Raw genomic sequence first — 15,560 nt, forward strand, 5'->3', positions numbered from 1 at the left:
TTTTTTGAATTAATTATTCCTGAATGTCAAGTTCACGTTAATGAAACATTAATTTATACAGATTTAATTTATAAACTCCCCGAATGTCCCACCCTATTTCTCAAAAGTAATTTTTTTTTAACTTATTATGTTAATTCATGATTTTCGAGTAAGGTGGATATTCTGGTATTGCTGACTAATAGTTTTTATTCGAGGCATTTGATTTAGTTGCACGAGTCTACAGAATCTCTGCCAGGGTATACTTAATTATCAATTACCGACTAGAATATGAAAATCGATTAAGGTTTGAATAAAAATAAATTTGTTGAATCAGTATAATTTTTATTAACATTTGAATTACAATCACTTTGCACAGAAATTATTCGTAGCTATATCGACAGGGTACTCCATATAATTTAATTTATTTTTAGTTTTTCGAATACTATATATCTCTCGAACTCCTGTATTTAGAACAAAAATACTGTTATAAATAGAAAATATCCACGTCAATACTTACGCAATTGTACATGTATAGCTGTATACCATAACGCGTATATGTATACATGCGTCTGTCAGAGAAATTCGTTGTTCTATTTTTAGAAGAGTGCATTTAATCCGCGTTAATATTGCGGTTAGAGTATACGAACGAATTTCCTGAGAAGCAACAAGTGTAACGATTATACTTGAGAACGTAACCGGCAGAATAATTCAGCGTCAAAAGCAACCAGGATGAATAACCTTATGGTCTAAAAATAGTTCAAACAATTCTTCACGCGACACTATTAATACTGCATTACGGTAAGTTTATTTCAATTAGAATGCAAATGGACGAAAAATCCATTTCCGTTTGAAAACAAAGGATCGATCGATCGATGTTATCGAATGCGTAAGCGTGGAGATACGTAAAATGGTGGCTGAAAATCGGAGAGAGAGGAACAGCGACGAGGTATATTTCGAACGGGGCGCGACGGGACAGATTCGACGAGTTTCTACGTCGTTTCTTCTGTCTGTGGTGCACTGTTATCGGCCTGTTATCATCGTGCAACACGTGTCAATATAGGCGCGCGTTGGCCGCGACGCCGGGTGCATTCACCGACACATGCGCACATCAGCTGAACGAAACTCTTCATAAACCGGCGGGAACACGTTTCTCGGGACTCAGTGTACACGATGCCACGGGTTGGCCGCGATAGACTACGCACCACGTATTACATACGCCCTTCCCTTTCTTCGCTTTTCCACCTCGTTAACGCGGTTGTTTTCGTGCTCGAGTTTTCTTGACACGTAGACCACACGCATAACCTTTCTTCTCCGTTCGACGCACACGGCCAGAGTGCACCCACACGTTCGACACAAAGGAGCGCGACCGATGCATCGGTTCACCACCACTCTCCCCCGCCAACGCGAGCGTCAATTTTCGCTAAAGAAACCAGACAAACGGCCGAGAACAGAGACAGAATACTCCTGAAGGAATGACCGTTCGTTTGCTGCTGAAACAAGATCATCGGGGGATCGACGAGATTCGTCCGTCACGCGTACACGGTGAGTGATTGTTTTTGTTTTGATGGGCGCGTCAAACACGTGCGTCGGTGATCTATGCTAAGTGTCGCGGTGTTGTGTACAGTTTCCAATTTTTTATCGCTCGTCAGACGCGCCTTAACGTTATTCCGAAGAAACTGATGTAATATCCCACGGTGACGTTGAAACACCCAACTTTTCTAAGACGATGCATAAGCAACTGACGACAAACGTTCGATTTATGCTCGCGATCGAGAGAATCGAAGAGGGTAAAATCGATCGGAAAATAATCGTTCGAGCGACGTCGAATTCGCGCGTTGTTTAGCGTCGTGTCACATTGCGCGCGACCGTTTGATGCTGTCTCAGATTTATAACTGTGTTTCTCGACGAAGCGTAGGAGTAAAAAGCTCGTTTTTTCCCGGACTGTTCTTTTTCTCCCGTTGAAGTTTCTTTGACTCACAGCATCCTTGCGTCGCAACCGCCCAAAATTATTCTTCCCGGTAACACAGACGCGTGGCAATGCCGTCGCGGAATTGCGCACTTCTTTCATGGCACTGTGCCAATTTCAAAGTTCAGGTACTCGAGATCGTAGCTCGTATACAAGGTGTCTCTTTTACTCAGTCAATGAATTTCAGAATCATCTTTTGACCAATTCCAATGTTACTTTGTTTTCTGTCGTTGGAGAGTTGATCGATTATGGTGTGACGAAATTGGACGTTTCGAGCGTTATGGAACATGAATAGGCACATGTGGTACTTAAGGATTTAAAAATGGTCGCTACTTGAAAACGAGGTCAACCGGGTTATGGGTTTGTAAGTGTTTCCTTTCAGAGTCAAAGATGTCTTTCTAGTTATAAAAGACTGTCATATCTTCTTGGTCCATTATTTCATAGTGGATACTGTGTATCTAAAACTATAGTTACAGAGGTAAAACTGTTTGAGTGTATACAAATTTGTAGTAAAGGAACTTTAAAATTCAGAATTTTATTTCAGGAATGTGAAAATTCGTATCGAGAGAGCTTGTATAGTACATTAGGGTTAAGTACTCGTTGCGTAAACTATAAGATGGGTTCAATTCGACCTCGATCGAGGAGATTGGTGGAAATACCGGTTCCTAAAATCCGCGAAGACAATTCAGTATAGAATTCATGGGATGCTAAGGACGCGCCAATGCCGGTGACTCATTTCTATTACGATACCGACAGATAATCGGTAGACATGAAATTCAATTTCTTCGAAATCGAATATCCGATCAAAGCGTATCCTGTGTTTCAGCTAAACGATCGTTATCGTCGGATAACGCAACGCAAAAGCGACCGCTAATTTTGACCCCATCCGATTAGTTGGCAATTGAACGTACGTTTCATTCAGTAGAATAATATTATCGTTACACGTACTATTTACCAAATACGCTGATGACCCGATAAAACAAACACACAATCGCGCTCATTATGAATAATTAATAAACGAGCTTGTCTCGATCGAACTTTACGAATTCGACAAACTGAGAAGAGAATTCATTAAGCTGCATCTCGATTCAGGATCTTTTTTGCTTTCATTTAAATTAGCCTCTCTCGGCTAGCGCTTCGGGACCATGATTAATTCCTCGCGCCGAAACCGATGTCTTTAAATAGAAATGCCACTGTTAGTGGTTGCAGTGTATACCTCCGGCGTCTGTAGCCGTGGAAATTCGCATACATCAAAGTTATCTGGTCTCAGGGTCAAGCGACAATATGGATAATACCCATGGGTTATCAGATGTAAATATATACGATATATAAATGTAAATTGTCGCGGTACCTAGAAGTGTTTATCCTCGTCAGGCTCGTTCTAATCGTGGAGGTGTCAGCGTGAACAAAAGTATACACGAAGTATATTTTGCAGAAAAAGTAAAATACTGTTTTTGAAAGAGATACACAGATGTTCGTGCACCGATTAATCATGCCTAACGACCGCTGATTCCAAAGGTGTCTGGCTCTTATTGCGCGGTTATTTTACAAGGTACACGAAAAATGATTCATTATTAACAAGTTCCGATAAGAAACATTCTGCGAGGAACGCATTGCCATTGTTTACTTGCGAAATCAAAACATCCGTTCCCAATCGATTAATTAGTGATAATTCCGTCTAATCGCTTTCGATCCTTGGTCCGGTCTTTCTCCCAGTAAACATCGTCTGGAAAATTCGATCGATCGAACGGATTGCTGCTTGATGACCGTATAACGTGACCGTCCGCGGAAGTAACCCGGAAATCTAGTGCCATCAATCATGCGATGTCTATTCGTTGTAGGAAAACGACTTATCGATTCCTGGCGACGTGCTTCCTTCTTCTCGATGTATGCATCTCGCGTTAACGATGTAAAACACTCGTGCGAACGTTCTGTCAGAAACAGTCGAGCACGCTCGTTAATTCTAAATCTTTCTATGCTTTGCTCACGAAAGTTGACCCTCGGCTAGGCGTCACGGGGCAAATGACCTTTAAACTTGAGTCAGAGTTCGTTGGCCCGAGCCCAGGGAACGAGCTACTCCGTGGGCTTCCTTCGGCTGAAAGTAAACGTGGGGGAACTCTTCCTAGAAGAATCTAAGGACTCACTGGCGTAGGACTCTCTTATGTGGGTCAACCCTAACCTTACTGGGTCGACGCTTCACACATCACTAAATGATATTTCATCATTTAGAATCTAGGGACTTGGGGACTTAAAATTTTGGGGAATCTAGGGACTTGGAGATTGTAGAATTTTGGGGGATTTAGAAATTTAGGAAATGTAGGGATTTGGAGATTGTAGGATTTGGGGAATCTGGAGAATTTAGGAACTTTGAAATTGTAGCATTCAGGGAATCTGGAGAATCTAGGGACTCTGGGATGGTAGAATTTAGGGGATCTGGAAAATCTAGGGACTTTGAGATTGTACAATTTAGGGAATCTGGAGAATCTAGGGACTTTGAGACTGTAGAATTTAGGGGGTCTGGAGAATCTAGGGACTTTGAGATTGTAGAATTTAGGGGATCTGGAGAATCTAGGGACTTTGAGATTGTACAATTAAGGGTACCTGAAAAACCTAGGGACTTTGGGATTGTAGAATCTTGGGAATCCACAGATATGTAGATTAAAAAAATTGAGATAGTATAATTCATCACGTAGAATATAAATGTCGCAATCGATTACATCCCATGCTTACTTAACCAAAACGACGACCATGAGAGTCGTAAAATCGGCACGGGAAGCGAAATCGAGTGAACGACGTAGAAGTTTCGCGCGCAAAAAAGAAAATAAAAGAGTATTTTGTTACACACTCACAGACTCGTGTTTAATTATCGAACGAGTGACAAAATATTTGTCGATTATTGCGCCGCAAAGGTTTTGGATCTGTAAGTTGTCATTAGCGACACGAGCTTCTAAACTTGTAAATAACGATTGTATGCTTAGTGATACGTCGGATTTCTTTTGTGCGTAATAAGAGTAATCGATCAAATTGAACACCCTGTAGATGTGTCGAAGGCTTCTGTTTATACGAGCGAAGCCACGGTGGTGAGGCTTGCACGTGAGAGAGTCAAATCGAGGACGAAGACGATCGAAATGAGGAAAAGTAACGGGGCGAGTAACGGGTTGAATTTAACGCATCTTGCCGTTACGAGCACGTTTGTAAGTCTAGTTGTTGGGTCAGGTTAGATCGTGTAACTTTATGGCTAGCATTAATAATGTATGCCTCAACGAGAAGAAACACCTGTTCCTATAAATTCGCTTCGACGAAGATTATCGACACTGTCGGTAATGCGGGACGCTGCGTCGGTAACGTTCTTCTCGTCTAATCGAAGATCTGCGAGAACGATAACTTCGAGTCCACATCGATAAGATAACGTTCGTGAGATACATTTTCATTAGAATCATCGACGCCAGGGAAAATGTAACAGTCATCGTATTTCCGAGAACCGTTACAATGTTCTAAGAAGGCGATGACGAATCATTTCTTCCGTGTGAACAAGTTGATGTAATAGGATTTCCGGAATTCTCAGTACATTGTCATCTTCGCGTCCATGACTCGTCGACACTCTCGCGATTAACTCGTGACCCGCTCACGCTTCGACAAAGTATTTATACCTGTCCACTTCCAATATTTGGAACAGTGGGATTTTGGATGTTCTTGAAAGTTTTGAAACTGGAATCAAGTGGTACTTCGGTGCTTTGATTCTGAAAAGTCACAAAGTTGCAACACAGTTCGGTTTAGACCGACGCACGCAAATTAAGCATGGTGGATCGAATCGAGCGCGAAGCACGAGAGTATCGATCGAGTGGATCGAGCCTAATCGACGCAGCGGTATATCCCGCCAAAGTTCGAATGTACAACCGCGCAAGTCCATCGCGGTGGGAGAGCTGGGAGTTGTTCGTGGGGATGAAAGACGTAGTGGGGAAGTTTGTAGCGGTTAAACGCGAGGTAGCAAGAGTATCGACGCGTATATACCGGTACTATTGGTATGATCCAGCAAACACACGTTCCGAGCTGTTACGAGCGTTACGTCCGCTGATCCAACTTCCAATGTGTCTCTCGTTCGCGATGATACCGTTTGATTTGCAAGTGTACCGCCAGAGCACGCGTTCATCTAAATGGCTTACATAAGTTACGCGGTAATATTAATTGCTTAGAGGTAAACCGCATGCGCTTCTCCGTTGACTGCATCGTGATCGTGAGTATTACAAACGATTGAAGCAGGTGACAAGTTCTTTTCACGCCGAAGCCGCGTCCGCGTACCGATTCGAGAGGATCGATCGCTTTTGTACGAGTTCGGCACTTTTTCGTTTCTTTCCACGTACACGAAACAAAGTTGCCGGCTCGCGATATAGACACGAACGCCTTGCCTGTGATCTGGCGTGAACCGCGAGCAGCGGTGAGGCAATAATTGAGCCTCGACTTTAAATCGTCGTTAAGGAAGGAAAGGAAGGATTTCATTTAAATAACCGTGTCGTACATGAAAATACAAAGTCGGCGATGAACATGGCTGTGACCCAGAAACAGTTCGAGGTGGTAACTTTATCATCGGAGTAGACAAATCTCGCAACGGTGCCAAGAAAGAAAAAAACGAAGTGGGGGTGCAAGGAATGCGAACATTGTTCTTTCTGCTTGCCGCGCGAGAACGAGGCACGATTCGAAGCGGATCGAACACGATCGTACCGGGTGTTTGCTCGAACGGTGCTTAAGGGTTTAAGCGACTTTCAGAAAAATCTTCGAAGGAAATTGCGAACAACATTCGATAAGGAGAAACCGAGAGAGAAGCGGGCACAGACTCAAATGCGGCGGTCACCGTTGCCGGCGATAACGGTCAAAGATCGTTCGAAATATCCCGTGGAGTTTCGCTTCTGCGATTCTTCTGGTTCGTGCTCGAAGACTCGTCGACCGTCGAGCATTCCATCTATAAAACGGTTGGTTCAGGATCACCGTGGAGTTGACGCACTGCCCGCGATCGTTGCATGATATCTCGTGTTTTTTGGAACACGCGGTCGTGTGTGTTCCACTCGCGTCTCGTGCTCTTATTTTTGCGGTGATTTTTTTTTAAACGGACCTGCGTTGAATCAATCGTGTATCGAAAGTGTGGTGAGACGATCAAAGAAAGTGCGGTGATTTAATTACGCGGTGAAGATGGAGGATACAGAGGGCAAAATCATGCCGGGAACGAGCATATCCGTCTTCGTGTTAGCGAGCACGCTGTTTCTCGGCGGAGTCATCCTCGTGATCGGTTACATCGTTAGCCGGTTGTCACGGGCCAACAAATCTTCGGATTCAACGAAAAGTAAGCATTGCCATGACTCGATTTCGCTAGGAAACACGTTTCTGTGATGCCTAAAGGGAAACGGTACCACGCTTGCGTGCTCGTGGACCTCTCGCGCGTTGCCGATCGCACGACACTTTTCTTTTTTCTGCTTTTCTCTCCTAGATCGAGATAATCGTCTCGAGATGATAAAGCAGAACGTTAGACGAGTACGTTGGTTAAATGGGTCATGCGACGATGCACGTCTAATTTCACGAACCTACAGAAATCCTCTCTTATTATCCGCGATTTTACGCAAATTTTCTATCGATACTCCTTTTTTCCGTTACTCCGTAAACATTCGATGGTTGCAATCGTTAAGTACGAATTACTCGTCCGATTGTCAATTGCTATCGCGTGATAAACTCAGGAATGCATATTCGCCTTTCTCACGGAGCAAAAAATTGCTTGCAAACCGCTAGCGTACTCGAAATAAATCATTGAAAATAAATGAAACGAGGCGTAACACGATACGATAGCGTAACAGCGTGTATCGCTCAATGCTTTAACAACGTTAAGTATCATTCCATTCGTTCCAATGTTAATGCGCAAAGAATTGGCGGGAAATTATACTTTTCCGAATAGTGCATAATCCCTCATTCTCTATAATCTCTTCACTTCCATGTGACTCCACTGCATTACTTACGATATTCATTGTAAAATAGTCAAGTTTTATTTAACTATTCCAACGTTTCGATGTTTTGTTGCAAACACGGTGTTTGAAATTCGCCCGTCAGATAAGACTCGCAAACTCGACGCATCGCGATAACGTACATTGAAAATCGAAAAGCTTAATTCGAAATCGATCGAACGTAAAAGTAGCACTTTCGTAAGGAAGGTTTTCGGTGTAGAAAAAGGGATAGTGGAAGGGGTAGAACGCGGTATGGGGTGAATCAAAGAGGACAAAGAGGGAAGCGCAGCTGCGTCACACGCAGTATTCCGCGTTGAAAATGCAGTTCATCTTTGTTCACGGACAAAATGGACCAAACGCGCACATTAAAACGCGTCTGAGACGCTGCTCTCCTAGGTTAGGTCCGCCATGCTGAATCATGAATGTCGGAATTTTTCGAAATGAAGCTTAGAATGAAAAGCTATGAATATTCATAATTCATAATAATTTATTATGGTACAAATTCATAAATCATGGGGTTTGGAATTTTTTAATTTATAAACGTAACGTAATCTTGCAATGTAAAATTTCGAGAAGTTGGCCCACCTGATCGAAAATAGTAGCGGTGGAAAATGTGTAGCACGTATCAGTTAGAATCTAATTTGGAATGCGAAAGAGCGATTGAAGGTAGGAAGACTTCCTTCTATCCATAAAGATAGAAGGTCCTTCCGAATGGGTCCCTACAGTCCTATCTCGATTGTCGATTCGTCGAGCGTATTTGTCCGTACGGCCCTGAGCGTTTCTCCTCGTAAGTACACGTGTACGCACGCGAGACGCGCGTATAGATACACACGCGATGTCGGTTTTATTTATACGCAAGGGTGGCCGTCTTCTTTCCCCGCTAGAGCGATGCACACGGTAGACCAAAGAAAAGAACACACCGATTTAGTTCTTTTCTAACAACGTGTTCATTGCCATGGCGACCGTTTAGCAACGAGATCGACACGCTTCGATAATCGAACGCGCCGCGAGATTCCCGCCGATTTTCAAGACTTTCGTCATTGCGTTTTTTAGCGACTTATCGGTTTATTGCGTCTCGAATGCAATTAATATGAATCAGAATTATTACGATAATGATGCAAGAGACGATAAGAGTAAAGGAGATAACTGCAGCGAGTAAACTTCGTACTATAATTATAGCAATTCCTTAATTCAAAGATAAGATTTTGCTGATTCATTTTTCCGGCGATTTTTGATAGCTTGAGAAAGGATTTCTTTGGAAAGGTGGAGCACGCGATTTCTGTCCCGTTGTAGCAGATAACATAAATTTGTCGCAATGCGCTACATTTTCCGGGCCAGTGCGGCAAAACACGTCCCTGAAAACTCGCGACACGCACCGCGAATAGTGCACTGACCGCGGACAACTATTTCTATTTGTCGATCGCTTTTGCTTTCTCCGTCGAACAAAACGAAATAATACCTGAACATGCTGCCCGGCTAATCTGGCTTCTGCCGCGGAAAATTCGCCTTAGTTTCAGCGCTACTAAATATACTCGAGCGAGTCGAGTTTCTCAAATTTTTCGATTCAAAATTCCCGCGTTTATGGAAAATATACATCGCTGTATATTTTTGCGAAAGTAAATGATTTCATGCAGGTAACGTCATCAGATATTGTGTAGCGTTGAATAATAATGTTTCATAGCGAATGAATCATACCTTTGTAACATACAACTCTTATTTCGTTACCCTAAAAATAGAAAACTTAATGATTCCAAAACATTGCTTCTGCGCATTAAACATAAGAAAAATAGTTATCTGTTATATTTGTTTTATCTTGCAGCTTGCAAGTTGTACTTGCATAAGATTTGTTTGCCTTATATTATCAAGATAAGAAAAATATCTCGACTCCTTTCGAAACGTCGCATCAATAAAAATTTAAGGGTGGATTTAGACGTCTTTTATTGCCCATGAAAGTCGTAAAATGTAAAAATAGAGCCGCGTCTGGCAGAAAGGGGCGATATAAGTCCGATACCGTTCACCTTTTCTTCAACTCCGTGTTCAATGAGCCATCACGCCATTGAGGAATCTCGCAACACGGAATAATAATGAGCCACGAAACGACGCGGCGGTGTGAATTCACGGACACAGGGCTTTATTGTTTAATTTCCGGTTTCGGTGGCACGCGGGGTTGTAATAAGCCGGTAATCTCGGCGAAAGGAACTCGTCATATCTGACAAACATATTAGGGTTTCGAGTGGCCAGGTAATCGAACCGACCCTGCTATCCAGGTCGATTGCTTTTCAGAAACCGTTCAGTCGTGCCGGGCTGCACGTATAGTTCAAGGTTAATATTCAGATACCACCGTCATTAACGATATTTATATATTTATTGTCGAGCTGCGAGCATATAAACTACCGGCGTGCGTTGATAAAGAATGTATTCTTTTGGGGGGAGGAGTTGGGGGTTGGGGAATTTTGGGGTTTGGGGGTTGGAGAATTTTGGAATTTGGAAACTTGGGAATTGGGACATTTTGGAATTTGGGGATTTTGGAATTTGGGAATTTTGGAATTGGGAAATTTTGGAATTTGGGGTTTTTGGAGTTTGGGGATTTTGGAATTTGCGGATTTTGGAATTTGGGAATTTTGGAATTTGGAAATTTTGGAATTTGGGAATTTTGGAACTTGGAAATTTTGGAATTGGGAAATTTAGGGATTTGGGAATTTTGGAATTTTGGAAATTTTGGAATTGGGAAATTTTGGAATTTGAAAATTTTGGAATTGGGAAATTTTGGAATTTGGGAGTTTTGGAATTGGGAAATTTTGGAATTGGGAAATTTTGGAATTGGAAAATTTTGGAATTTGAAAATTTTGGAATTTGGAAATATTGGAATTTGGAAATATTGGAATTTGGAAATTTTGGTATTTGGAAATTGGGAAATTTGGGAACTTGGAAATTGAAAAATTTTGAAATTTGAATTTCTGAAAATTTTAATTTAATGCTTTGATCATTCAGGAATTAGCTAATTCAAATATTTGAACATTTGCGAATTGTCTAATTTAAAGACTTGCAAACTTGTAAAATCTACAAATTCAAAAGTTTGAACCCCCAAGAATAAATGCAGAAATTATAAAATAAAATCTTGACAATTTTTCTGAATTCCTAAAAAAATTTGTTCATTAGCAAATTAAGTAGTCTAAAGGGCTACCATGACTCATTGTTTATTTACCTTAAGATGTAGGAGCACTGCAAATTACAACAGAGTGGGGTAAACCGTAGGGTAATTTGGCCACAGGTCCTATGACTAATGGTACCTTCAGTATTCAGGTCAAAGGATTTAAAAGGGCCAACGTCGCTCTACTTACATTTAGTACACATCCAACATCGGTAGCATCGACACAGCGAAAGTTTGAACACAAAGTGCGACACTTCTCGAGTCTCCGCGAGTACGTTTCACGTGCGTTCGTATGTGCTTCGTCTCGCTCTCTTTGTTTTGCTTTCGTTTTCGCTGATAAAGTGCGAACGATTAGCGTCACGGTCCGTCAATTGTGAAGGTTCGCGATACGAGAAAAATCTCTGATCTCAACGAAAACAGAAGCTACGTCAATTTAGTTTGGTAAGGTCTCGTTCCTTTTTCTCCTCTTTTTTCAAAATCAGGAATGAGTACAAGGTTCTCGGTGGAAAAAGTGAAATATGTTTTCCCTTTATTCAACTTTTTTTTTTTTTTTTAAGAAAAATAGCCTTCGATTTAGACCTTTTAAAGTCTCAGTTATAGCGGGACTTTCCAAAAGGAAACTCCAGTAATTAATTCAGATCGATAAGAGCAGGAAAGTCTTGAGAAAAAAGTGTAAACAAAATTTCTCATTTGTGTTGCAGATGTCACAGAATCGGAAAAAGTGAAGTTCCAAGATCCGAGGGACTCTGCGAGATCCGCTTCCGGTACGGCCGGCAACAAGCGCGCGAAGAACAAAAAAAGGCGGGAAACCCAACAGGAGTTCACTCATTCGTGGATGGTGGGCGCTTTGAAGGGCCACACAGCCTCCGTCCTCGACATGAATTTCTCCAGCAACGGCAAATTCCTCGCAAGCTGTGCCGAAGGTACGTTGCTCACATAATTACTCCGGAAAACGGCGTCGATGGCGCTCGCTTATCGAACACAAAGAATGATTTATCGTCTGGATCGATTCTCGTTATCGACGGAAAAAAAGAAAGCGGTGTCGTCGTAGTTATGAAGAATTTCGATTATCTGTACACGTTGCGCAATGTTATAACAAAGCTCAAAGGCCTCTGACGACTTAGATTTATTTTGGAAACGCAACGATGCTTGATGTTGCGCGAGAAAAGTGATAATTTTATGTCCTGATAGGAAAATCGGACGTTTTCTTTTTTATTCTCGGGGAAGTGATTGGTGGAATATGGGGGGATTATGGAAACTGAATTAATGCGAAATTTTCCGGAGAGTTTTATGAACGTGTGGATTCGTAAGTTGGTGGATTAGCAAATTGTAAAGTCATTCAATTTGGAAGGTGACTCGTTTATTTAGTATGAAATAGGTTGTTTTTAATTAGATCAGGGAGGTGTTTAAACAGAGTGGAAATTAATAGGAGAGTAGCTTCAGAAGAATTTTTGAAGGGAACATTTTAGCTATCTGCCAACAGCTGAACAGAGTGCAACATCTTCTAATTCTCATATCTTTAAATACTTAAATCTTCAAATCCTCATGTGTCCAAATATCTAAATCTCCAAATTCTCACATCTCTAAATTTCCAAATTCCCAAATTCTTATATCTCCAAATTCTTACATCTACCAATCCTTAAATCCTTGAATTCTCACATCCCCAAATCTCCAAATGCTCAAATTCTCACATCTCGACATTCCTCAATGTCTAAATTCACATATCTACCAATCCCTAAATCTCCACATCCCCAAATTCTCACATTTTCCAATCCCTAAATCACCAAATTCCCACATTTCCCAATCTCTAAATCCCCAAATTCTCACATTTTCCAATCTCCAAATCCCCAAATTCCCACATCCCCCAATCCCCCAATATCCAACTCCTCAAATCCCCAAATTCTCACATCTCCCAATCCCTAAATCACCAAATTCCCACATCTCCCAATCCCTAAATCCCCAAATTCTCACATTTTCCAATCTCCAAATCTCCAAATTCCCACATCTCCCAATCCCCAAATATCCAACTCCTCAAATCCCCAAATTCTCACATCTCCCAATCCCTAAATCCCCAAATTCTCACATCTCCCAATCCCTAAATCCCCAAATTCTCACATTTTCCAATCTCCAAATCCCCAAATTCCCACATCCCCCAATCCCCAAATATCCAACTCCTCAAATCCCCAAATTCCCACATCCCCCAATCCCCAAATATCCAACTCCTCAAATCCCCAAATTCCCACATCCCCCAATCCCCAAATATCCAACTCCTCAAATTCCCAAATCCCCACATCCCCCAATCCCCAAATATCCAACTCCTCAAATCCCCAAATTCCTGTCCCCAATAAACCACCGACCATGAACCCAAAATCATTTGATTCGTCACACCAGGAACGGGAATAAAAATCGTTAGGCCACGGTGTCCTTTAATGGTTCATCTCGCCAGAGTTCGTGGGTGACTCGTTGGCCATGGAAGATTTTCGTCAAGCTTCTCTCCCAACGAGTTTCTCTTCTTCTTTCGTTTCTCCCGACGAGTTTAACCTCGAATCCACGTGTACGACATAGGTGCGTGCCGAGAAGCATGAGTAACTGGAGTTTAAAAACGGTAGCCCCGGGAGTATTCTTGGAAATACTACAACTGGAGAATCCACTGGTCTCAATGATTTCTTTGCCTCTTGAACGAGTCACGATTTCTAGAAATTTTTCCCTCTTGTTTCTTGTATTTTATTGTTATCGATGATCTAGATTTTAGATAATGGAGTTGTCACTCAAATGAGTTTATTTAATCTTAATCCAGGTGTTTAGGAAAAATACTTTGTTTCATTTGGGAAAGTACTTCATTAGTTTATCATTTAACTTAAAATGTTAAATAAGTTCTACTTAAAAGTTAAATAAATTCTTTTGATGTTTCTGTAATTTTAATTTCTGTTTCATTATACATCACACGTGTATAGAATTAGTATTACAAATGCCTGTTTTAAATTACTGTATTAATGACTGGTTGTCTCGTGATGCACTCACACTGCAAACGTGACACATCTTACTCGCATAAATACGCATCAGTTCGACTCCAATTCGCATAATATCTTCCGATTAGATATCAATATCTTTATCTCTTTTAATACTAACCGTGGCAAAGATCATTTCCGTCGAAATTAGAGAGTCCAAACGAAAAATCGTGTCAAAGCATCGTTTGTATCGATTTCTGTTCGAAGAAACGATATATAGAATTCGGGGCCACTGGCTGATGCGCTATCACCTTTGCGAGGCGTAACGTAACAGTGAAGCTGCTTGTAACCGCCTAATAATAGCGCTACGTGGGAAATTCTCTGGCCTTAAATCAAGCCCACACCACGAGCGACAAGAAAATTGCTCTAACTCGCGATGAAGCGTCGTCATAAGCCGATAATTCGGTATACAAGATTAGCAAGCGGGGCCACGATGTTGCCTTATCCGATTCGACCACCGAATCCAATTAGCGAACAACTTTACTACTGATCCATCAATTTCTTGCGGAAGGGTGTCTCCGTACACCATGCAAATTATAATTAATTGCTTGTCTCATTTGGGGGACGGACTTGTCTTGTTTGGGAGACAAACTTCTACATTCACTAATTTGATGACTGGATTCTCAAATCTCCTCTATTAAAAATTTTTCAATTGTTAGATTCAAGTTCAGAATCCTCATAAATCTCCATAATTTCCAAACCCCTAATTCTGGAGGACTTGAGTTTCCTTTAGATTCATCCTTTAATCACATCCCAGATTCCAAGGTAGAAAAGATGAACTCTCAAAGGTAGTTTAGAGAATACTTAGACTCAGTCAAAAACCTCAGTAGAGTCTAACAAGAATCTACATCAGGACTCCCAAAAAGTCCCAGAAGCTTAGAGATCTTGACACAGTCCTATAACCTGAGTAGTCCAGCCAGAATCGACATCAGATGAACTCCCAAAAAGTCCCAAAAGCTTAGAGACCTCCACAGTCTTATAACCCGATCTCCCAAAAAGGTCCAATCTCCCAGAATTGAGACTCAGCTCCGGTTGCAGAGAGGTCAGGATTTCCTCGAAGAATCGACGCACGAACGCGTACCGGATGATTTCATTAAATGACGCAACGGTACATATCGAAGAAGCCGGTCATTCCTTGCGAACGGGGATACCGTGTTCCGTTATCCGAGACACACAACCGATTCCCTCGTCCTCTCTTCTTCTTCGTGTTGTGTCCCTTCTTTCGTTTCACTCGGTGCGTGTGTGCGATATCTTCATGATCCTGTTCTCTCGGGACCGCGTGTGGACCCTATCTGACCGGGAAACTTTGCCTTTATAGTGCACGATATGGTGTTCGTGGAAGTTATGGGAAATCTGACGAATTCGCAAGGTCGAGGTAAAACCGCTTTTCCTGCTCGGTGTTTCCTTGGAAAATTGCCTGCAGCGATGCTGACGTAACTTCTGATGTAACTGCAGGGTGACTGCATCGATTT

At 41.8% G+C, this 15,560-nt stretch overlaps 1 protein-coding gene across 4 annotated transcripts in view; it reads left to right on the forward strand.

The window, feature by feature from the left end:
* Nucleotides 1-349: 349 nt before the first annotated feature.
* The window catches only part of LOC100879718 (transducin beta-like protein 2), a 36,262-nt gene continuing 21,051 nt past the window's right edge, over nt 350-15,560 (forward strand). The window contains exons 1-2 of one of the 4 annotated variants that reach the window (XM_076537152.1): nt 350-1,521; nt 11,782-12,003. In XM_076537152.1, coding sequence (XP_076393267.1) covers nt 1,452-1,521; nt 11,782-12,003 — 292 coding nt within the window. In that variant the 5' untranslated portion in view covers nt 350-1,451. Of the gene's footprint in view, nt 1,522-5,627; nt 7,281-11,273; nt 11,522-11,781; nt 12,004-15,560 lie in introns of those variants that run through there. The other 3 variants (XM_076537151.1, XM_012295538.2, XM_076537153.1) reach the window with 3 other exon arrangements.

Source organism: Megachile rotundata, chromosome 11 (genome assembly GCF_050947335.1).
Source record: "Megachile rotundata isolate GNS110a chromosome 11, iyMegRotu1, whole genome shotgun sequence".
Classification (NCBI taxonomy): domain Eukaryota; kingdom Metazoa; phylum Arthropoda; class Insecta; order Hymenoptera; family Megachilidae; genus Megachile; species Megachile rotundata.